Here is a 24,061-nt window from a genome sequence, read left to right on the forward strand (position 1 = left end):
GGTATGTATTAATTTAGTTTTAAAAAAACCTTCCTTTACATTCTGGTCTAAATAAAGGACAATTTCTTCAGACAAAAAAGTACATTATTAGGAAAAGTTGCTTGGCCTAAACTCCTAAAAGGAACAGTTTTAACTCACTAATGAGTTAGAGTAGATCTTAAAGAGGTAAGAGTTATGCTTCTCTAACACCATATGCATATGATGGCTGCTCGGTATTCATAATGAAAGGAAGAAAATTCCTCATGCCTTTTTAAAATGTAAAGACTGGGCAGACTTATCTTAGGTTGTTTAAGAAAATCTAAATCATACTTGTCTATCTGTAGGAATTGGAGTATCTTTATCAATTGCATCATACTTGGCATGAATAGCCCCCTGCAAAAAATAAGAGAAGATATATTACTTTATCATACCCTTAATAAATTATAAATTTAGGAAAAATCTATTTATAAATATCTATCTTTGAAAACATACCCAATTATAGACAGGCACACTCAAACCCGAAGTATACTCCTTAGAAAAATTTTCTACATCTTTGACAGTCTGTGATGAAAGTCTGAGACAATTTACCATTTTGCTAAGGCAGACATTTGAATTAGACACACTGGAAGACAAATGTGTTGAATGAGTCATGTGGCTAACGACCATGCTTAGCCAATCTCCCAGCCTCCACAGCAACACAGAACACAGCCTTGCTGTTCTCTATTCACTGTTATCTCACGCATAGTAAATTTCATGAAGAATTTTTTTTTAAATTCCGGGGAGGGGAGTAGGGTTCATCCACAAGAAATTTCCCTGTTAAAGTTGGTAATGAAAGCAAAAGTAAAGTGAAACTGTTTAAAGCAGTGGTAGTTCAGCACCAGGAAGCAGAAGTTTGGGATGAATTAAAGAGTGGAATATCATGTAGTTATAAAATCATTAAGGGACTAAAGGGATCATTTACATTTTTCAGTTATACCATTACAGAAAGAATAACTGAATAAACCACTTCAAATGTTTGGTCAGCGTCCCAAGCATGGAACACTTCTTATTAGTCTGGTTAACCGTAATGGTAGAGAAACAGCCAGGAATTTGGGGTTCAAACTCTGTGCTGTGCCAACTTCTCTGGCACATCTATTTAATGAAAGATTTGGACAACCTGACCTTGGAAGTCCTCTTGAATTTTAAGCATTATATGGTTCTACAATTCTAACTATTACTGTATGATAGAACACTAGACATTCTTGTAAAGCAACCAACCAAAGTCAAAGATATTTAGAGACTCTCATCAAGGGAATCAGGAATGAAGGAAGGAAATCTTTCAACAGAGAGTTAAAAGGATTAAAAATATTTGGGGAAATTCACACACACAAAAATAGGTGATGGACATCCATAAGATATCTATAAGAAAATACATGAAGGCAAAATGACAAAGAAATTACAGAAAATGAAATAATCTGGCAGGATTTGGCCCATTATCATGACTGCTCTTCTCTGATAGCACTGCAAGTCACCCCACTAATTTTGTGACACTTTTCCTTTCCTCACTGCCACAGATAAGGTGTTGTAGAAGATAAAGTAGCTATTTCTCTTAGCAGCATGCTTTTGGTAAGACAGATGTGCCAAAAGGCACTAAATCATTATGTTAATGATTTCTGACAAGGTTCAAATTAGTATGGAAGATTTTTCCAAATTTAGATAGCATTAGTTATAAATAGGCAATCCAATTCCAAGATGAACATACTTTATAAGCAGGACTATAGACTTATAAATGATATACATATATTCTTAAAATATTTTGATTTTAAAATAATCAAGATAATTTCTGTGAGTCCATTAAATACATTAAATAGAATAAATCTAACAAACCATCAATTATGTTTTTCTATTCTATCTAGTCTATATTCTTTTCCTCTACTCCGTTCACTTAAAATTGCCAAATATTCTTAATGTTCATATTTTACTACATAATTTTCTAGCAACTTGAAAGGTACACATTCAGAAAGCACTTTCATTCTTTTTTCCTACCACTATTAATCAGCTTCCAACCTTCTCTTTTCTTTTTTACCTCAACTCCCAGAAGAGCAGCCCAGGTGAAACCTCTCATAAGAGGAGGAATATCGACTCTTGCTTCTTTCCAGATTTGATTTTTTTTATATGGATAAGCCTACAGATAAAAAAAGATATGAAAAATATCTCAAATTACCAGTGTCATCTTTTTAGTCTAGACAGATCTCAATATACCAGTGAAAAAGTTGAAGGTGAACTGTAATACATTTCTAAGTACCTGAAATTACTTTGATGTTATTAATACATATAAATTAGCAGTGCAATGGTTCTCTATCTTCTGTAAATCTCCTATTACACAATCAAAGAGAGGAGCTGATTCTACTGTTTTTAATCATTCCTCTCTATTATGCGCTCTGGGAGAATTAAGAAAGGCTCATAATGAGAATAATATTACCAGTCTCATATGGGTAAAATAATGTATGTAAGGCACTTTGTAAAATATCTGGTGATATAGAAAGTATTAAACAAATTATGGTTTCTTCTATATCTTTGCACATAAATTTGTCATTCTGTAAATTTGTATGTTAGGAGAGATTTCTAGAAGAGAATTACTAGGACAAAGGGTATGGATGTTGTTAACGCTCTTGATACATATTTTCAATTGTTTTACAGAATGTTTCTAACACCTTACACTTACTCTAAAAGAGTGAGAGTTCTGGGGGCTTCCCTGGTGGCACAGTGGTTGAGAGTCCACCTGCCGATGCAGGGGACACGGGTTTGTGCCCCGGTCCGGGAAGATCCCACATGCCGCAGAGCGGCTGGGCCCGTGGGCCGTGGCCACTGAGCCTGCGCGTCTGGAGCCTGTGCTCCACAACGGGAGAGGCCACAACAGTGAGAGGCCCGCGTACCGCAAAAAAAAAAAAAAAAAAGAATGAGAGTTCCAATCTTAATATACCTTTATTCACTTCGCTAATTCAGTATGCAAGAAAAAGTTAATTTTTTTTCATTCCTAGTAAGGATACACATTTTGAATTGATTTACTGACTAGTTGTAGTCCTGTTGCGTTCTTTATCCATTTCTCTGTTTCGATAATAGTGCTTTTTCTTTTGGTTTTTAGGTGTTCATTTACTTATTTGGCTGCACTTGGTGTTAGTTGCGGCACGCTGGATCTTCACTGCGGCATGCAGGGATCTTTCGTTGTGACACATGGGCTTCTCCCTAGTTGTGGTGCACGGGCTCTAGAGCACGTGGGCTCAGCAGTTGCTGGGCACGGGCTCCACAGTGCACAGGCTCAGCCGCTGTGGCATGCAGGCTCTCTAGTTGTGGTACGCGGGCTCTAGAGTGCGCAGGCTTAGTTGCCCTGCAGCACGTGGGATCTTAGCTCCTTGACCAGGAATTGAACCCATGTCACCTGCATTGGAAGGCGGATTCTTACCAACTGGACCACCAGGGAACTCCCCTTAGGTGTTCTTTAAATAGTACAGATAGTAATATTTTGTCTAATATGATTTTGCATAGATTTCTGCATCTTGTTTACTTTTTAATTTTATGTACTATGAACAGGTATCATTTTTATAATTAAAGTTAATCAGAAAAGATAGGTCATAAGAATTAGTGTTCTCATGACATCAAGATTCCCTAAGAATTACCAATGAAATAAAAAATAAGGATTGTATGTGGGCTCTTTGTGACACTTTACAGTTTAGAATCTCTACCTTTAGCAGCCTGTCAAAGAGAATGATTCTGTTTAGTTGGTACTCTGTGTCCCTCTCTCGGATGATTAAAGGGAGAGTGGCAGCTGCAGACAGCTCATTATTGCTGTTTGAATGAGGTAAATTAGACTGACTGTAAAGAAGAAACAAAAGCAGAAAAATTGACAAAAGGTATAAAAATTTTTAAAATTAAAAACACCATATTTTTGTGTTATTTTTAGGAAATACTTTTCAAAGAAAATGTACAAGCTTCTTACCAGTATAATATAAACAGAAAGGAAAAATAAGTGTAAAAGGAGACGATATACTCACTCATCTTCAAGTAGTGGGTAAAATGCTTCTCCATCAACATCTTTTAATCTCTGTGAATTCAGAGAGAAAGTATTTGTGATATTTAGGATCTGAGACAGAAACGCTGATCCATATTTAAAAGGAAAAATACATTAAAATTATGAATTTATAAAGGTACCAAGAAAAGTATAAGATAGAATCTAATATTCATTCCTAACATAAATATGCAAATATACCATGCCTCCAGTGATTAAATCTGGCTGTGAAGAACCGTGTTTTTGGTTTTTGATTTTTTAACCTCTAGGTATCTCTTGTAAAGGTTAGACACCTATAATAATTGTTGTCCAAACACAATTCAGAAATACTAAAATTAGTATCAAATTTAATAAATGGATATTTTTAAATTATATGAATATTATTTTAAAATGTACTTTTGCATACATATCCCTCAAAGTCAGATTTATTTTTGTTTTGACATTAATACAAACTAAGACAAAAGTAAGGTGCTAATAAAAAGGATTCAAAGGAATTTCTCACATCATACTTTGAACATAGATGATTCAAATGGCTGATAAATCAACTGACAAAATTCAATTTTTATTTTTTTCACAAAGTCATTATAATAAATGTTACACCAAATGATGACATTGCCAGAATTACAGATATTCTCCAAAAACATAAGAAGGTAGGCAGTAGTAAAGTAAAATCTTAGACAAATGCTAAGCAGGGTGATTAAAGTTAATGCCACCCTGCCTGCTGCCCTGCTGTTCAGTTCAACTTCCAACTAGAGGGCAGCGTGTCTGCTCCTCTGGGGACCTACACAGAAGATCGAAGTCGCTGTGTAGCCAGCATCGACCTTCTGCTGATTAGAGTCACTGTGCACTCATCCATGTGAGTTATTCCCAGAATTTTTAAAAGCCAAAGAAAACCCAGCACAGAGAATCTGGCAAACATTGGATTTATGCCTAACTTTTCTCTAAAATTGGACATGTGTTTATCCCATTTTGCCCTTAAACCTTGAGGTATTTCTTTCACGTATTAAAATTCTAAGTTGAAAAATAAGATTTTACCCAATTTTTACTGCATTATTAACGTACATATTTTTTTAAAGCTTAGGTTTTACTGCCCTGAAAGTCATAAATATTATTAGTAACTTGTCTGCTTTTTTTCTAGTTAAAAATTTAGCATATTAAGGGTTTAAAAAAGGCAAAAATACTTATACAGAAAAGTATAAGATAAAAATTATTATTTGTTTTCTACATTATTTTAAAAATCAACATTAATATTTTTTCTGAATAATTATAGAAAAAAAGTATTTTAAATTTCAGAAGTGGAAATGTAAGGGAACTGAGGAAGTAAATAAAATGGAAGCCTACATTCAACTTGTATTCATATAATTTGGATTATATTTAAATTAAAGAAACAAATTAAGAGTTAAATACAATCAGTTGAAACCATATGTTTTGGATATACTTTATTGTTTACCACCTTGTGTTGCTACTTATTTTGTCCACTGTACACATTCTTTCTCTTCAAAGAGATGATAAGTTTAGGGTATCAGGTGTAATCATCATATATTTTAATTTTCTGTTCCTGGCATTATAGCAGATAAGAGATTCTAATATCTCCCTATTGTATAATGTGTAAAATATTAAATGACAGGAAAAGCCTAAAAGAGTAACAAAAATGCAATGACGTAAGACACAAAGCTGGGTTTACAGAGAAAGGAGGTAAACTAGCACTAAAGTATACTTACTGATAACTGTGGCCTAGGGTTTTAGAGCACAATGGGACACAGGCTCAGGCACCTGATTAAAGGGGCAGCCAAATTGGAGGCGACCCTGCTACACCCCAGTAAAGACAGAACTGTGTGTATGTGCTGGTGGTGGGGTGGGGAGAGGGCTCTGAACTGCTAGCCTAGAGACAGACAACAAGGGAAATTATCTATTTTATCTTTGGCTATAGACAACAATAAAAAGGCTAGGAGTTTTAGCTTCCAGTCCAACAGTCAAAAGCTTGGAAGTTATCCCTCCTGCCCTAACAGCAAGAAAAAAAATGGAAGAAACTGAAAATCAATAGCTCTTTTTAGAGCCATCAGGATCAGGGCAAAAATGCTCCCTGGAAAACTGGAGAGACAGGCAAATATAGACAATCACAGCTAAGGTGGAGCAGAAGCTACTGCTGGAGCCTGGTAAGAACATTCGAAGGGTAACTGACTAATTGCTGCAGATTTAGCAAGGACTAACCTGAGAGATAAAAACTTCTGGAGGCCCAGCCCTAGGGGAAACTCCACACTTCCTTGAGTTTTACCTCCATAGCCAACAGGTTCTCAGGGTGAAAGTCTAAGAAAAATCCCCTCTTGTCTCTTGCAGGAGAAGGGGCAAAGTAACCACTTTTAAACTGCTCCCAGAGTACCCTGTTGTCAAAAGTAAAGGCCTGCCCTCAAGGGAAACCATTTTACCAGAGTCTAAATGACCTGGGGTAAGGCCCCTCTAGTCTTTGATGTGGGGATAAGAAATACCCAATTCCAGCTCTCTCTAGCCTTCCTGTCTCACCTAAAGAAATGGGGAGGGAAGCTGAGAAGCTCTGGCCCAGAGACAAAGGCTCACTAAAACACTGAGACCTAATGATAGGATTATCCCTCCAACCTTATCTCCCTCCCCTATCTTATCTCCATATATAGAGTTCCTGTATAATACAGGGGATTCCAGCTGAAAGAACTGCAAGCCTCAGACCCTATATAAAAGAGTCTCCAGGGAAACCCAAAGGCAGTAAGGAAGATGAGAACAAGGACACTTGAGAAAACTTTACCCTCTGACAAAAAAGCTACACAACAACTAGATAAACATGAAATCTTGCACTAAAGGTCTATTTATGATTGTTCTTCTTACTAATATATCATGTTGGGTTTTCAAAAAAAAATTGTTAAGGCCTGCTAAAATGTAAAAGAAAGACATTCAGGACCAGATTCATATATGGTAGACATTTTGGAATTATCAGACCAGGAATTTTATATAAATAACTATGATTAAAAAGGATAAAAATTACATCAGACGGGTCTCCAGAAAGCACGTAAGCAAAAAAGAGAGTGGGGTGAAATGTCTAAAGTACTGAAAGATAAAAACAACCAAACTAGAATTCTGTATCCAGCAAAATTACACCTCAAAGTAAAGAAGATGGTGGTGCAGGGGTTAAGAATCCCACATGCCACGGAGCAACTAAGCCCGTGTGCCACAACTACTGAGCCTGCACTCTAGAGACCACAAGCCACAACTACTGAGCCCGTGCACCACAACTACTGAAGCCTGTGTGCCTAGAGCCCATGCTCCGCAACAAGACAAGCCGCCGCGACGAGAAGCTCGCGCACCGCAACAAAGAGTAGCCCCTGCTAGCCGCAACTAGAGAAAGCTTGTGTGCAGCAATGAAGACCCAATGTAGCCAAAAATAAATAAATAAATAAATTTACTTAAAAAAAAAAAGTAAAGAAAGATCCAACTCTAGTTGTCTAAAAGAAACCCACTTTAAATATAAAGACATAGATACATTAAAAGTAAAGGGATAAAGATATACCATGGAAACACTAATTAAAAGAGAACTGGAATAGCTATATTAATTTCAAGCAAAACAAACTTCAGAGTAAGAAACATCATATATACACATACACACATCCTATTTATAAGACCAACAATTTAATATCTTAGGAATAAATCTGATAACATATATAGACACTAAAAAGGAAATTTTGATATAAAATAGGACCTAAATAAATGGTATATCTACACCGTGTTCAAGAAATAGGACTCATATGTTGAAGATATCAATTCTCTACAAATTTAATGCAATTCTAATCAAAATCCTATACTTTTAAAATGAAATGACAAGATGATTATAAAAATCAAATAGAAGAGCTCCATGTTAGAGAGTTCACGTTAAAGAACAAACTGGGCATCTCCCCTGTTAGGCATCAAGAGCTCCTATAAAACCATGTATTAATATAGTGTGTTATTGGCTAAGGTTATACCAATAGGTCAAAGATCAGAATAGAAAGCTCAGAAACATATCCACACATACATGAAAGAGCTGATATTACAGATCAAAAAACCAAAGAGTGAATTATTCAATATGTAGTGCTGAGACAAGGGATTATTTCTTATGAATGAAATGTGATTTTGGATACCTACCTCACATCTTACTAAAAAAAAAAAATACAGGTGAATCAATGGACAAAATGTGGAAAAAAGGTCTAAATCTTTTAGAAGATAATACAGAAGAACTTCATAAAAATATATTTGTAACCTTGGTAAATGTTAACATTAAATTTAAATGTTACAATAAGCAAAATATATCAAAACATATTTGACTATAAAGAAAAGCATTGATAAAATTAAGAACTCTATTCATTAAAAGACACCATCAAAAAGTTAAAGGAAAAGCCACAGATGAGAACATAAACGCACCACATACAGGCATACCTCAAAGATACCGTGGGCTTGGTTCCAGACGACCATAATAAAGCAAATATCACAATAAAGCGAGTCACACAAATTATCTGGTTTTCCAGTATATATGAAAGTTATTTATACTATACTGTAGTCTATTAAGTGTGCAATAGCATTATGTAGGAAAAAAAAAGACCATACATGTACCTTAATTAAAAATACTTCATTGCTAAAAAAACTGCTAACTGGCACCTGAGCTTACAGCAAGTCATAACCTTTTTGCTGGGGGAAGTCTTGCCTCGATGCCGAGGGCTTGCTGACTGACCAGGCTCATGGTTGCAGAAGGTTGGGTGGCCCTGGCAACTCCTTAAAATAGGACAGCAATGAAGACAGCCCCATCAGTTGACACATCCTCTGATGAATGTTTTCTCTGTAGCAGGCAACGCTGTTTGATAGCATTTTACCCACAACAGAATTTCTTTCAAAATTGGAGTCAAGCCTCTCAAAACCTGCTGCTTGCTTTATCAGCTAAGTTTAAGTAATATTCTAAATCCTCCGTTGTCATTACAACATCTTCACGGCATCATCACCAGGAGTAGATTCCAACTGAAGAAACCACTCTCTTTGCTCATCCATAGCAAGCAAATCCTTACCCGTCATTTAAAGTTTGATCATGAGATTGCAGCAGTTCCATCACATCTTCAGGCTCCACTTCTAATTTTGGTTCTCTTGCAATTTCCAACACATCTGCAGTTCCTTCCTGCCCTGAATTTTTGAACCTCTCAAAATCTTCCATGAGGGTTGGGGAATCAACTTCTTCTAAATTCCTGTTAATGTTGATATTTTGACTTCTTCCCATGAATCATGAATGTTCTTAATGACATCTAGAATGGTGAATCCTTTCCAGAAGTTTTCAGTTGACTTTTCTCAGATCCATCAGATAAACTGCTATCTATGGCAGTTATAGCCTTACTGATTTCTTAAAGGATAAAACCTGAAAGTCAAAATGACTTGATCTGAGGGCAGCAGAATAGATGTTAGCAGGCATGAAAACAACATCAGTCTTGTTGTACATCTCCATCAGAGCTCTTGGGTAACCTGGTGCATTGTCAGTGAGCAGTAACATTTTGAAAGGAATCATTTTTCTGAGCAGTGGGTCTCAATAGTGGGCTTAAAATATTCAATAAACCATGCTGTAAACAGATGTACTGTCATACAGGCTTTATTGTTCCACTGATAGAGCATACGCAGAATAGACTGAGCATCATTCTTAAAGGTCTTAAAATTTTCAAAATGGTAAATTAGCATTGGCTTCAACTTAAAGTCACCAGCTGCAGCATTAGCCCCAAACAAGAGACTCAGTCTGTACTTTGAAGCCAGGCATTGACTTCTCCTCTCTAGCTATGAAAGTCTAGATGGCATCTTCTTCCAATAGAAGGCTGTTTCATCTACATGGAAAGTCTGTTGTTTGGTGTAGCCACATTCATTACTTATGTTAGTTACATCTGGATAACTTCCTGCAGCTTCTACATCAGTACTTGCTGACTTCATCTTGCACTGTTATGTTCTAGAGATGGCTTCTTTTCTTATAACTCATGAATCAAGCGCTGTTAGCTTCAAATTTTTCTTCTGCAGCTTCCTCACCCTTCTCAGTCTTCACAGAATTGAAGAGAGTTAGGACCTTGCTCTGGATTAGGCTTTGGCTTAAGGGAATGTTGTGGCTGTTTTCATCTTCTATCAAGATCACTGTTCACTGGAGTAGCACTTTTAATTTCCTTTAAGTATTTTTTCTTTGCATTCACAACTTGGCTGTTTGGTGCGAAAGGCCTAGCTTTTGGACTATCTCACGTTTTGACACACCTTCATCAATAATAAGCTTAATCAGTTCTAACTTTTGATTTAAAGTGAGAGATGAGAAACTCTTCCTTTCACTTTAACACTTAGAGGCCACTGTAGGGTTATTAACTGGCCTAGTTTCAACACTGTTGTATCTCAGAGAATAGGGAGGCCGGGGAAGAGGGAGAGAGATGGAACAGTCAGTTGGTGGAATGGTCAGATTACTTAATCACAGATTAAGTTCACCATCTTATGTGGGCATAGCTCGTGGTGCCCCAAAATGATTACAGCAGTAACATAAAAATCACTAATCAAAGATTACCATAACAAATATAATAATAATGAAAAAGTTTGAAATACTGCAAGAATTACCAAAATGTGACACAGCGACACAAAGTGAGCAAATGCTGTTGGGAAAATGGTGCCAAGAGACTTGCCTGATGCATGGTTGCCACAAACCTTCAATTTGTAAAAAATGCAATATCTCTGAAGTGCAATAAAGCTAAGTGTGATAATTGAGGTATGCCTGTATACCCAACAAAGGTTGTGTAAATGAATACATTTTTAAAAGTCCTCAAATCAGTAAGAAATCACACAAAAAAACTGGCAAGAGATATGAACTAGTAATGTACAGAGAGGTAAGCAAATGGCAAAAAATATGAAAAGGCTCATAACTGTACTAAAGTCAGGAAATTGAAAATTAGTATTATAGTAAAATACCATTCTACACCTTTCAGAACAATAATTTTTAATTTGATAAGACCATGTGCTATCACATATGCGGACAAATGAGAACCCTTATCCAACGATAGTAAGAAGATAAAGTGATAAGGCCACTTGTATGAACAGACAATATAACAACATATACTAAGCTGATGATGTACAGATACTATTTTCCAACAATGCCACTCCTGGGCACATAACTTAAAGAAACTCTCACATATTTTATAGTACCAGGCAGAAATTTAAGGATTCATGTGTATCTGTAAGGTTTTATTAAAAAAAAAAAACAGAAGGAAGGAAGGGAGAAAGTTCTGAAGCAAATTTGCCAAAATACCATTCTTACATTTCTTAGCTGGCATAATGACAATGTCACAGTGGTGTCATCTAATAGTGAGCTTCTATCTCGACCTTGTCCAAAGCTTTCACCATCTTCAAAAAGAAAACTGAAAGGAGATTAAAAAAATTATTTTTAATTATTTTAGTGAGCACAGAAATCTGATTTATTGTTTCTTGTAGAAAATTTATTCTAAATTATCAATCTCTTCAACAAAAGAAAAAAAGAAATTTTAGACTGAATGGGTTAATAAAAAAGTAACTGTTGGTTGAAATTTCTCCAAAAAATTTTCATTTTTAAATATATGTTGAGTTGGTATAAATACAGTATATAAATATAAAGCATTTTAGTAATACAAGAATATGATTTATACTCTCTGCTCATGCAGGTGCAATGATTAAATTACTCTCCTGACAGTATGTAAATGTGTTCCTGAGGAAGTTTATATGAGTAAAAAATGATAAAGGGAACAAGAAAGAAAGATGCTAATGATGATAACTCCTCAGGAGAAAGAATACTGAATAATAAATGCATTTAGAATTTTAGAGAATTACTTTTGAGAATTTTTATATCCTTCAAACCATTTATTCTTAAAATTTCCATCATCTTATTTCCTAATTTTCTACTTAATTCATTGTGTGAACAATATAATTAAAGTAATATTTAAAAATCAGCTTAAGAGGGGAAAAATGTAGAGAGCTAGTGGTGTATTCAAATAATTAACCTAAAATTTACATGTGAAGAAAAAAATATCAGCAGATTAATTCTACAGTTACCTACAAAGATCAAATCTAGTTCTAAAATCTAAAATTAAAACTTTAAGGCACTGGTGGAAAGAGATTCAGGTTCTCTTCTTTATGAATAAATATGAAGAGCAATGGAACAGTGACAATTTTGGCCCTTAGGGTTGTATTGTTATTTAACTTCTAGATAATTTACAGGATGGTGTCCAAGACCTTATGTAGTTCTGCAGATTTTTCTCAACAGTGATTTAGCACCATGATGATCTCTAGCACAAGCATTGAGGTCACTGAGTACATTTTAAAATATCATTAGAAGTAAAAAAAATAGTTCCTCATAATGGGAACACTAGCCTAGTTTATTAACTCTCTTAAACATTACTGTTCTTTCTGATTTGTACATTTTTTCTTTTATTGATCACCAACTATTGTGAGATGTTCCATAATATTAACTTCAATATTACTTCAAATAGATCATAAAACAAATTATTTATTAAAAAACCATATTTATTAAAATAATAAAAACACTGATGGGAACTCTGCAATTAGGAACTCCTGCCAAGAAAACAAGGTATTGACTCCCAATTGCTTTCATAATCACTGACTTGGAATGTCTACCAAAAGAAAAAAAATATCAAATTAAAAAGAAGTTATTACTAGATTTTTCTCATTTCCAAGAGAAGTTTTCTTTCCTTACTTGGGGAGTGTGCAGATAGGTGGTTTGGATCGAATGATTTCCTTGTTCACAAGCTCTTTTTCCAAGTCACCTCCAGCTAAACACCAAAGGTAATACACTTCTTCAATAGATCTTTCTGCCAGGTAATCACTGCTTAAATCTATTAATGGAAAATTAAAAAGCTATCACACCTTCTGTTTTTATTAAAAGGCAACAGGCAATAATAGCTGACATTATAAAAAAGTAAAAACTGAAGAACATAATAAGATTCCCTTTAGAATAGTCATACTACACAGAGAGGACTTTGATCAAAGGGGCCTTGCTAGGTTCCTCCCTGTTTACCACACTGAGTTCATATTTTCTGTAATTATCTGTGGGTGATAACTCTTTCCTGGAACAGGTCTTCCATCTTCAATTCTTTTAAACAGTTAGGGGAAAGTCCAAAAGTTCTTTATGAGTCTTTTGGGCCTTGCTTATTTTTAGCTCAAAATAATCTGTGTGCCAGAGTAGCACTTCTTGGGGAGGCCTTCCTGGAACCCCATCATTATGTATTCCTCCTATTGAAGGAGGTCATCAAAAAGACATGAAAGCCAGTTGATGTCAAGCTGGACCCTGGCAAATGGAGGCTCCCACCCCTTCCCCTGTCCTTGGAAAGTGCGTTCAGCTTGCCTTCCCCACTCCCAGAAGCTGCTCCAAGAATACAGCCTTGAGATAGATGTGTGGTGTTGAGATTGTCTGCACTGAATACACAATTGAACCCAACTAAGGCCTCTATACATAAATTTTTAAGATTCTGGAGGGGAGGGGAGGAAATCTGCTCATTTGGTGGTAATCCAAGTCTAGCTTCATAAGCAAATTCTCTTGCTTATTTAAAAAATAAAAAAGAATAGTCATACTACAAAATGCAGAGGATTAAATGCAGATATACATATTGGTTGTGTATTCAGTTTCTTTGAGAAAAAAGTGTAATTTTTCCCCTCTGTATCAGAGAATATGGGATATACATATCAGATATATCAAGCTCTACAGGAAAGAAAGAAGGGCAGAAAAAAGCACTTGGGCAGGCAACCAACACACACTGTCCCATCTTTATGTCTTGAGGCAATTTCTGCCTCTTTTGAGAAGTCCTTCTTTATATCTCAGGGAGGCTTTGCTTCCACTTACTACGTGCGTACTAACCCTCATTTATAACAGTAATTGTGCGACTGAATGTCTGTCTGCCTCCCCATTTGGCAAAAATGATACTTGCAGATACAGTGTATGGAACATAGTAGAAACTCAATAAATATTTGATTGAACCAATGTTCAGTAAGTATTTCCTGCCACAACTTATGTAGTGATAATTTTTCAGTATAAAGGTAACATACTGGTGTCCCTAAAACACACATTCTGAGAGTTGTAATCTTCAGAGAGGAATTAAAAGAGAAAAGGTGATATTCTGTTACAAACATGGAATATAATGATATGGACTTCCTATCAATAATATGATTTTTTGAGATCATTTATAATACATTTTATGAAATATGATATACAAATATTGTTGTAGTAGAAATTCCATTGGAAATTAGAAGATCTGATTTTAGCATTAAGATTTGAGATGAAAATAAGACCTTGGTTTACATAATAAAAAAATTTTTGTTTGGTGCTACTTCCTTTCCTTGATTCTTAAATTTCTTGCTCCAAAGAAATTAAATTTAAAGGACTAAAATGTTAGGTTATATTTTAATCACTTCCAGAATTACTTCTATCCTTTGTTGTATTTATCATTACCTTTACACAGCTGACTGATATCCTCAGGCAGAGTTAAATCGGCACATCTCAGAGAAGAAGAAAACAGGCTGGTAGGTTTGGTAAAGGGAGTGTATAAAGGTGACACTTCACTGAACACATTGTCCTGCATTAATTCATCTGGGGTTGGCCTTAAGAAATATTTAAAATACGGAACATGAATGAAAGTCATTAAAATTTTCCTAGAATAATGGCACACTTCAAGGGATAGTTAAAAGTCAAAATTACCTCATTAGTATAGAAAATAATAAAGTTCTCCTTATTAGAGTCTAGATATATACCTTTAAAAAGAGAATCAAGTGACTGTAAATAAATGCTGACTTTTTTACCTTTGTTGTGCTTTTTGTACTTTATGATAAAAAATTATTACATATGAGCATCTCCATTTTTTACTTTTAGCTTGACCATCATATACCTGCTTTACTGAATACCTTAATTAAATAATAAAATTGTAAACTGATAAAATCTTCTGATTTTCTTCCTACTCTCTTAGTTTATGTGGTATATTTACCCAAAACTATGCTTTTAATACCATTCCTCTCTTTAGGAAATGTTTTCCTAAAGACAAATTCGAATATATTATTTTCAAATATTATATACTTACTGAGTTTAGGGACAACTGGATGGCTAACAATGACATCATCAAATGAAAATAAATAATAAAACTTCTAAGAAATCCTTTTGTATTATCAACAATTATTAACTTACCTCACCATTTATCTAAGTTCTTTTCTATAATACATATTTGCCAATAAACTTTTGTTCTCATTTTTCTCATATCATTTGTATCTAGGCATATCTATATTCCACAGTTTAGCTGATTTTCTAATTGGAGGCTAGGAAATGAACTAGTAACTGCTTTTGGTATATGCCAGTTTTCTAACCATGGTTAATTATTTTTTCTTCTTTTATTACCATACATTAAAGCCATAACTAACAATTATGATACCAATATCAATCATGTACTACTATATATGTTAATATTCTTATTTAACCCTTTAGTATTAAAAACTTAACTACTTATATGTTAAGATCTCAGTAATAATCCCAAAGTCTTGATATCAACCTTTTAGAAGGGTGGAAGGTGAGGCACTTCTTCAAAAGATCTATCACATTTTCAGGAAGCTCCTGGTAAATAGAGAGAGAAAAGAATTATTTTAAAAAATCCATTTAAAAATTTATATTACTTAAATGTTTGCTACTTTACAATGTTTTGACTTTTTTTGAAAGTTTTTATTTGGACTTTAAAGAAATTCATATTAGTTTGTCACTCTGTCAAAAAGCAGATAACTAAACAGAAATAAACATAGCTTTAAAATAGTTTGCTATTGAATCCCAAGTATGCAGAATAAATAAATTTTCAATAACAGATTAACGACAAACCTTTATAATGTCCAGACAACCATGCTCTTCAGCCAGAACTATTATAGTGTCATCTATGCAGTCTATAAAACAGAAAAATTATATGAATTAAAGCTGCTTTTCTAACTTATACTAACTGGGAATTGAACTCTAATAAAATTTTTTTTAATTATGTAATTCAGTTTTAGAACTTGGAATATTAAAAAGCTTGAGACTTTTTCAACTTTCCTTACATGCTTTGACAAAAATAAATACTTCAAACACTAAGTATTAATTGTATCATAGATAGTGAAAGCACCTTAAATAGTGAATTAAAGCAGTAATTCAAGGAGGTAAAGATTCTCTCCTTCTCTCTTCCCCCCTCTCTCTATATGTATATACACATATTACTATTTAAAAAGGCTTTAGTATATTTTTACGATTATACAAGTAATTTATTTTTATTAAATACAATTTGAAGAATGTACACACGTTTCTCTGGGATTTAAAGTATAAGTTCTACAAACGTATGGACAGCAAGGGGGGAAAGCAGTGGAGGGTGGTGGTGGTGGTGTGATGAATTGGGGGATTGGGATTGACATGTATACACTGATGGGTATAAAATGGATGACTAATAAGAACCTGCTGTATAAAAAAATAAATTAAATAAAATTTTAAAAAAAGTATAAGTTCTAATCTGTAGACAACATTTATAGATCTCTAAGACTCCTTAACAGCTATATTATCAATCTTTGACATTAAAGAGGTAAATATTATAAAATTTTATTTACAATTCATTATCATTTAATATTTACTAATATTATTCTATACAAATCCTTATTTGTAGACCCTATTAACCTGGACACCAATCTGTCACTCTTTTACACAAAGTGCTCTATCACTGTTTTTCTCTCCTTTTTTACCACACGTGCTTAAATTATTCCACTCTAAAGTGGATTACACAAATTTTTATAAATGTGAATGACAAATATTTGCATTATATACATGTAAAATACATGAGCTTGTTGTAAGGAAAAATAAACATTCTTCCTCAGTCATTATTCACACAATTCACCAAGTAGAAAGCTGAAAAGTTACAATACATTGCCTGAAGGCAACTGCGACAGTGAAGTACAATTTTATAATCTCATATTTTGATTTCACAAGTTAGTTTACTTGGCTAGATCATGCTAAGATTATATCCATGTACATTATAATTCCTTAGTCAATGAGGAAAGCTGTCCTATAATACTTCAAAGGCACTTCTTAAACTGTCCTGTTAATGCTTACCACTGATCATTAGAAAATTAAAGAAAGTGAGGATATTTCAGTGTATCCACTATTTTGAAGAACACGTTCTCAATATGCGTAACTACTGTCACTAAAGATTATATTTATAGTTGAAAGATAATGAATTGTGAGACACTTACCCAGTGTAAGCAAAAATTTTAGCCTTTCAGAAATATCCAAACTCTGAAATAGTTTTCTTCCCTAAATAAAATGAGAAAAGAAATTCTTGTTAACATTTACATCATTCTTCACAGGGGGGTCTTGTTTTTTCAGCGCTGAAAATGATTTTATCAGTTACCTCTATTTCTCTTCAGAGGTTTTATTAGATTTTTTGAGTTGGCTCCACTAAAGAAAAATCATTGGTGATGTAACATTTTTTTAAATGTTGCATAATATTTAACACTTAAGCATTTCATATATCTAAGGATCATTACATTTTAGTTTGATCTCAAGCATTCTTCATTTTTGAGACCTACATATACCTGGTGGTCTAGAGGAACTCCAGGAGTCTTATTTCATTAAAAGACCAAGATGCCATATTACCCTTTCATCTACCCAATTAATTCTTACTTATATAGCATGATCCAGGTAGTCTGTTATCTCCATTAAGAAACATTCCATGACACTCCTTCCTCTTCCCAAAGTGACTTAAGACGACCATTTTTGTGTTCCCATAGCACCTGGTATATTTCTTTATAAGACACATACATTGTATTTTAGTTGTTTCCTTAATAGTTGGCTTCAGGGGGCTCCTTGGAATGGAGTCTTAAATCAAACACTTACAACTTTAACTAATGATCATGTGTTGAGCGACTACCGAGTGCCAAGTTGGACTTTCTACCACCAATTATACAACTTGGGCAAATTACTTAACCACCTTAAGCCTCACTTTTCTCATTTATAAATTGGAATATTAACTATACATGCCACACAGGGTACAGTGAAGGTTATATGATGTATAAAAAAGTGCTTAGCATTTTCTGAATAAAGAAAATGCTTCATAAATGTTGGCTATTATTATGTTTCTCTAATTATTAACAAATTAAACATATATGATCATTTAAATAGACTTAGAAGGAAAAGGCTTAAGAAGATAGCTTGGTCTTTAGAGAAAAAGAGGCTCTGATTTTCTGTTTTTTTGTTTTTTTAATACAGAGGAAAAAAATCTCTTGAAGACTTATGAAATTAGAACTACAGGTGGAGAGATCATTGAAAACAAGTTGCCATTCCTCTCTCTCTCTTCTCAATCACTTACACTACTATCAACATTAATCTTGTAGACCTAAAGGCCAGATACTATAAAACTCGTAGAGGAAAACACAGGCAGAACACTCTCTGACATAAATCGAAGCAAGATCCTTTTTTGATCCACCTCCTAGAGTAATGAAAATAAAAACAAAAATAAACAAATGGGACCTAATTAAACTTAAAAGCTTTTGCACAGCAAAGGAAACCATAAACAAAACGAAAAGACAACCCACAGAATGGGAAAAAGTATTTGCAAATGAAGCAACTGACAAGGGATTAATCTCCAAAATATACAAACAGCTCATGCAGCTCAATAACAAAACAAACAAACAAAAAAACCCAATCAAAATAATGGGCAGAAGATCTAAACAGACATTTATCCAAAGAAGACATACAGATGGCCAAAAAGCACATGAAAAGATGTTCAACATCACTAATTATTAGAAAAGTACAAATCAAAACTACAATGAGGGATCACCTCACACTAGTTAGAATGGTCACCATCAAAAAAATCTACAAACAATAAATGCTGGAGAGGGTGTGGAGAAGAGGGATTCCTTCTACACTGCTGGTAGGAATATAAATTGGTACAGCTTCTATGGAGAACAGTATGGAGGTTTCTTAAAAAAAAACTAAACTAAGAGCTACCATATGATCCAGCAATCCTACTTCTGGGCATATACTCTGAGAAAACCATAATTCGCAAAGATACATGCACCCCAATGTTCATTTGCAGCACTATTTACAATAGCCAGGACATGGAAGCAACCTAAATGTCCATTGACAGAGGAATGAATAAAGAAGATGTGGTACATATACACAATGAAATATCACTCAGCCATGAAACAGAACAAAATAATGCCATCTGCAGCAACAATGGATGGACATAGAAATTGCCCTACTGAGTGATGTAAGTCAGACAGAGAAGGACAAATATCATATGATATTGCTTATACGTGGAATCTAAACTAATAGTACAAATGAACTTATCTACAAAACAGAAATAGAGTCACAGATGTAGAAAACAATCTTAGGGTTACCAGGGGGAAAGGGATAAATTGGGAGATTGGGATTGACATATACACACTATAATATATAAAATAGATAACTAATAAGGACCTACTGTATAGCACAGGGAACTCTACACAATACTCTGTAACGACCTAAAAAAAAGAATCTAAAGAAGAGTTGATATATGTATAAATGATTCACTTTGCTGTACACCTGAAACTAACACAACATTGTAAACAACTATACTCCAATAAAAATTTTTAAAAAAGAACCACCTTAAAAAATTAACTGATTTCAGGGCTTCCCTGGTGGCGCAGTGGTTTAGAGTCCGCCTGCCGATGCAGGGGACACAGGTTCGTGCCCCGGTCTGGAAAGATCCCACATGTCGCGGAGCGGCTAGGCCCCTGAGCCGTGGCCACTGAGCCTGCATGTCCGGAGCCTGTACTCCGCAACGGGAGAGGCCGCAACAGTGAGAGGCCCACGTACCGCAAAAAAAAAATAATAATAATTGATTTCAGTTTACTTAAAAACTTTAAATGGTCTTCCATACCTTACATAACTAAGTATAAATCTCTCAATACAGCATTCAAAGTCTCCTAGGATATGGCTCCAAAATAACTTTTCAGTTTAAATGCTTACTATTTATCTATCCTGTGATGAAAACACATACACACACACACACACACACACACACACACACACACACGAAGCAGTTAAATTTGATTACTTGCAATACAGTGAACACACTCTACTATTCAGACTCATGTTATTTCTCTACTACTAATTTTTTCTTCGTGTCTATCAAAATTCTGTATAGTCATCCCTCACTATCCAGGGGGGACTGGTTCCAGGACCTACTTGGATACCAAAATCCACTGATGCTCAAGTCCTTTATTTAAAGTGGCATAGTATTTGCATATAACCTACACACATCCTCCCTTATACTTTAAATCATTTCTAGATTACTTATAATACCTAATACAATGCAAATGCTATGTAAATAGTTATAAATAAAATGTAAATGCTATGTAAACAGTACTGTTGCATGGCAAATTTAAGTTTTGCTTTTTGGAACTTTCTGGAATTTATTTTCAAATATTTTCAATCCATGGTTGGTTGAATCCGTAGATGCAGAATCCACAAATACAGAGGGCCAACTATACCTTTGTTTAATTCTTACTCCCAACTGTTAGTTTTGTGACTTAAAGAATTCAAAATCCTTTCTCTCAGCACTTTGATGGCACTGTCCCACTGTTTTCTTGCATTCACACTGCTAAGAAGTTTAATACCAATCTAATTGTTATTCTTTGTAGGTAATATGTCTTTTCTCTGGCACATTTTAAGATTTTCTCAACACTGATAAAGACATCAGAGCTTAGTAAAGGCAGCTTAGCACGTTGGTTAAGGGTACATAAAGCTTTGGACACAGATTGATGGACACAAATCTGCTGAATTAGTTACTACTATGTAACTAGGACAGGTTGTTTAACCTCTCTGTACCTCAATTTCCTAATCTGTAAAGATAGTAATTAGATAAACTTTATAAGTACTGGAAAGAGACTGAGATAATAGATGTAAATATGTTAGAAAAGTACCTGGCTCTTACGAAGTGCTCAATAAACGTTACTCACTATTTCATCATTAGTCATCTCCTAAAAGTTTAGTATAAGATTTCTAGCTATTTGTTGTTGTTGTTGTTGTTTGTATGTTGTGATTTTTTTTCTTTTGCCTTGCAAGGTAATTAGTGTGTTCTTTCAAATTGAGAACTTTACTCTCTACTTTTGATACTACTATACGATATTAGAACATCTTGTCTGTCTTTTAAAATTTCTTTTATATTTTCAATCTTTTTATCTATTTGTGTCATATCCTGGGAGATTAACTCAGTGTTCAGTGTGTCCAGTTTCCTATGATCCATTTATTTAGTTCTTTATTTTAATAATTACATATTTTTTTCTTAAAACTCTTAGCTGATTCTTTTCAGTAAATGTTCTTGATTCCTAGTTTCTGTAATTGTTTCATAAATTGAATTGTTTCCTTTATCTCTTAAAGAACACATACATTTATTATAAAGTCCTTTCTATTTGTAATAAAATGTAAACTCTATTCGTTGTTCCTTTTTTATAGTAGAGGCCAAATTTAGATGCTTGGTGTTTCTTAGATATGTACTCATTTTTTAATACAGAATTCTCCTATACATGTTTTGGACTATGGAAACTTCTGGGTGACAGAGCAGCTGTACTGACTTTCTGGTAATATGGCAAGATCTTCCTAGCAAAGTGCTATAGCTTTTCGTCTATTTCCTTAAAATATCTAACCTGCCAAAAGTTCCCTTTGTTAATTGTTGGTGTGTTATCAATTAATAGCTTAATGTTTTGTATCAAATCTAAAGGTTTGATGAGGTAGAAGATCTAATCCATCTTAAAACTGGACTCTAAACTTTGAGCACCACTTAAAATGTCATGAAAAAAAAATGTCATGAAGTCCCTATCATGGAATTAATATTTCCTTTCTTGGAATTCACACAGCTCTCTGTGTTTATCTTCAAAGTTAATGAATTTGCATTAAATTATAAACTCTTTGACAATGCACCTTAATCACAGTTTATTCCTACTTCATTGCTATACACACAGTAAAGATCCATCAACATTTGCTGAATCGAATTACTCATATGAGACATACATAGATCATTAGTAAAGAGTTTAAATATAAGTGATGGTAATAAAAAGGAAAAGCTACATACTTCACATTTACACTTATGTATACTTCACATTCCAATAAAATTCTTCATTTAGGCTATGATTTTAAACAAAAATGAGATTCACTATCATTTCATACCAACAAAAAGAAAGATGGTCTAGACAAAGGATAGCAAAGAATCAGAAAATCTGGCATTTTCCCTTAGAAAAAGCAGTGCCAATCTGTAAGCTACCATGTTTTTGTGAATATTTAAATATTAATAATAAAAGCTACCATTTATGGACTGTTTGCAAAGCAACACCCTATACTAAGTACTTTATATACATTATTTCATATAATTTTTCCAACAGCTTTACAATATAGATACTATTATTATTTATGGAAGTAGAACCAAAGCCTTAAGAAGTTAGTTACCCTAAGTCATACAACTATATTTTGCTGCATTAGATTTCAAACCCCGTTCTCTCTGACTACAAAAGGCTGTCTCTTAACTATTATGCTTTACCTCCTCCACTGTTGAATTAGTTCTGAAAACACACAAAATGAAGAACATAATGTCATCCTAAATCTTAGATATGGTAAAGATCAATGAGTTAATACTTCCAAAATACTTTAAAAATCTCTTGGAAGAGAGAGACCTTCAAGATGGCGGAGGAGTAAGATGTGGAGATCACCTTCCTCTCCACAAATACATCAGAAATACAACTACATGTGGAACAACTCCTACAGGACACCTACTGAATGCTGGCAGAAGAACTCAGACGTCCCTAAAGGCAAGAAACTTCCCAAGTACCTGGGTAGGGCAAAAGAAAAAAGAAAAAACATAGACAAAAGAATAGGGACAGGACCTGCACCTCTGGGAGGGAGCTGTGAAGGAGGAAAGGTTTCCACACACTAGGAAGCCCCTTCACTGGCAGAGACAGGGGTGGCGGGGGGGAAGCTTTGGAGTCACGGAGGAGAGTGCAGCAACAGGGATGCAGAGGGAAAAGCAGAGAGATTCCGCACAGAGGATCGGTGCTGACCAGCACTCACCAGCCCGAGAGGCTTGTCTGCTCACCCGCCGGGACAGGTCGGGGCTGGGAGCTGAGGCTCAGGCTTCGGAGGTCAGATCCCCGGGAGAGGACTGGGGTTGGCTGCGTGAACACAACCTGAAGGGGGCTGGTGCACCACAGCTAGCCGGGAGGGAGTCCAGGAAAAAGTCTGGACCTGCCTAAGAGGCAAGAGACCATAGTTTTGGGGTGTGCAAGGAGAGGGGATTCAGAGAACCGCCTAAATAAGCTCCAGAGACGGGTGCAAGCCGCAGATATCAGTGCGGACACCAGAGACAGGCATGAAATGTTAAGCATGTGTGCAAGCACAGGTCACTAGCCACACCTCCCATCCCAGGAGCCTGGGCAGCCCACCACTGCCAGGGTCCCATGATCCATGGACAACTTCCCCGGGAGAAGACACAGCGCACCTCAGGCTGTTGCAACATCACGCCAGCCTCTGCCACCTAAGGCTCCCCCCGCATCCCGTACCCCTCCCTTCCCCAGCCTGAGCGAGCCAGAGTCCCCTAATCAGCCCTTCCTTTAACCCTGTCGGGTCTGAGCAAAGAACAGATGCCCTCAGGTGACCTACACGCACAGGCAGGGCCAAATCCAAAGCTGAACCCCAGGATCTGTGAACAAAGAAGAGAAAGGGAAATCTCTCCCAGCAGCCTCAGGAGCAGCAGATTAAATCTCCAAAATCAACGTGATGTACCCTGCATCTGTGGAATACCTGAATGGACAACGAATCAACCCAAAATTGAGGAGGTGGACTTTGGGAGCAACGGTATATATATTTTTTTCCTTTTTCTCTTTTTGTGAGTGTGTATGTGTATGCTTCTCTCTGTCATTTTTTTGTCTGTATAGCTTTGCTTTTACCATTTGTCCGAGGGTTCTGTCTGTCCGTTTTTTGTTGTT

The 24,061-nt window shown here is 35.1% G+C and overlaps 1 protein-coding gene across 2 annotated transcripts in view; it reads right to left on the reverse strand.

The window, feature by feature from the left end:
- The window catches only part of TBCK (TBC1 domain containing kinase), a 226,971-nt gene that overhangs the window by 148,196 nt on the left and 54,714 nt on the right, over positions 1–24,061 (reverse strand). For both annotated transcript variants that reach the window (XM_060148557.1, XM_060148556.1), the window contains exons 7-16: positions 17,297–17,357; positions 15,909–15,970; positions 15,592–15,653; positions 14,508–14,656; positions 12,759–12,897; positions 11,331–11,430; positions 4,011–4,060; positions 3,702–3,831; positions 2,045–2,143; positions 310–372 (exon numbers count right to left, since the gene is read on the reverse strand). In XM_060148557.1, the coding sequence (XP_060004540.1) occupies positions 310–372; positions 2,045–2,143; positions 3,702–3,831; positions 4,011–4,060; positions 11,331–11,430; positions 12,759–12,897; positions 14,508–14,656; positions 15,592–15,653; positions 15,909–15,970; positions 17,297–17,357 (915 nt within the window). The remainder of the gene's footprint in view (positions 1–309; positions 373–2,044; positions 2,144–3,701; positions 3,832–4,010; positions 4,061–11,330; positions 11,431–12,758; positions 12,898–14,507; positions 14,657–15,591; positions 15,654–15,908; positions 15,971–17,296; positions 17,358–24,061) is intronic.

The sequence above is a fragment of the Lagenorhynchus albirostris genome, chromosome 4, assembly GCF_949774975.1.
Source record: "Lagenorhynchus albirostris chromosome 4, mLagAlb1.1, whole genome shotgun sequence".
NCBI lineage: Eukaryota > Metazoa > Chordata > Mammalia > Artiodactyla > Delphinidae > Lagenorhynchus > Lagenorhynchus albirostris.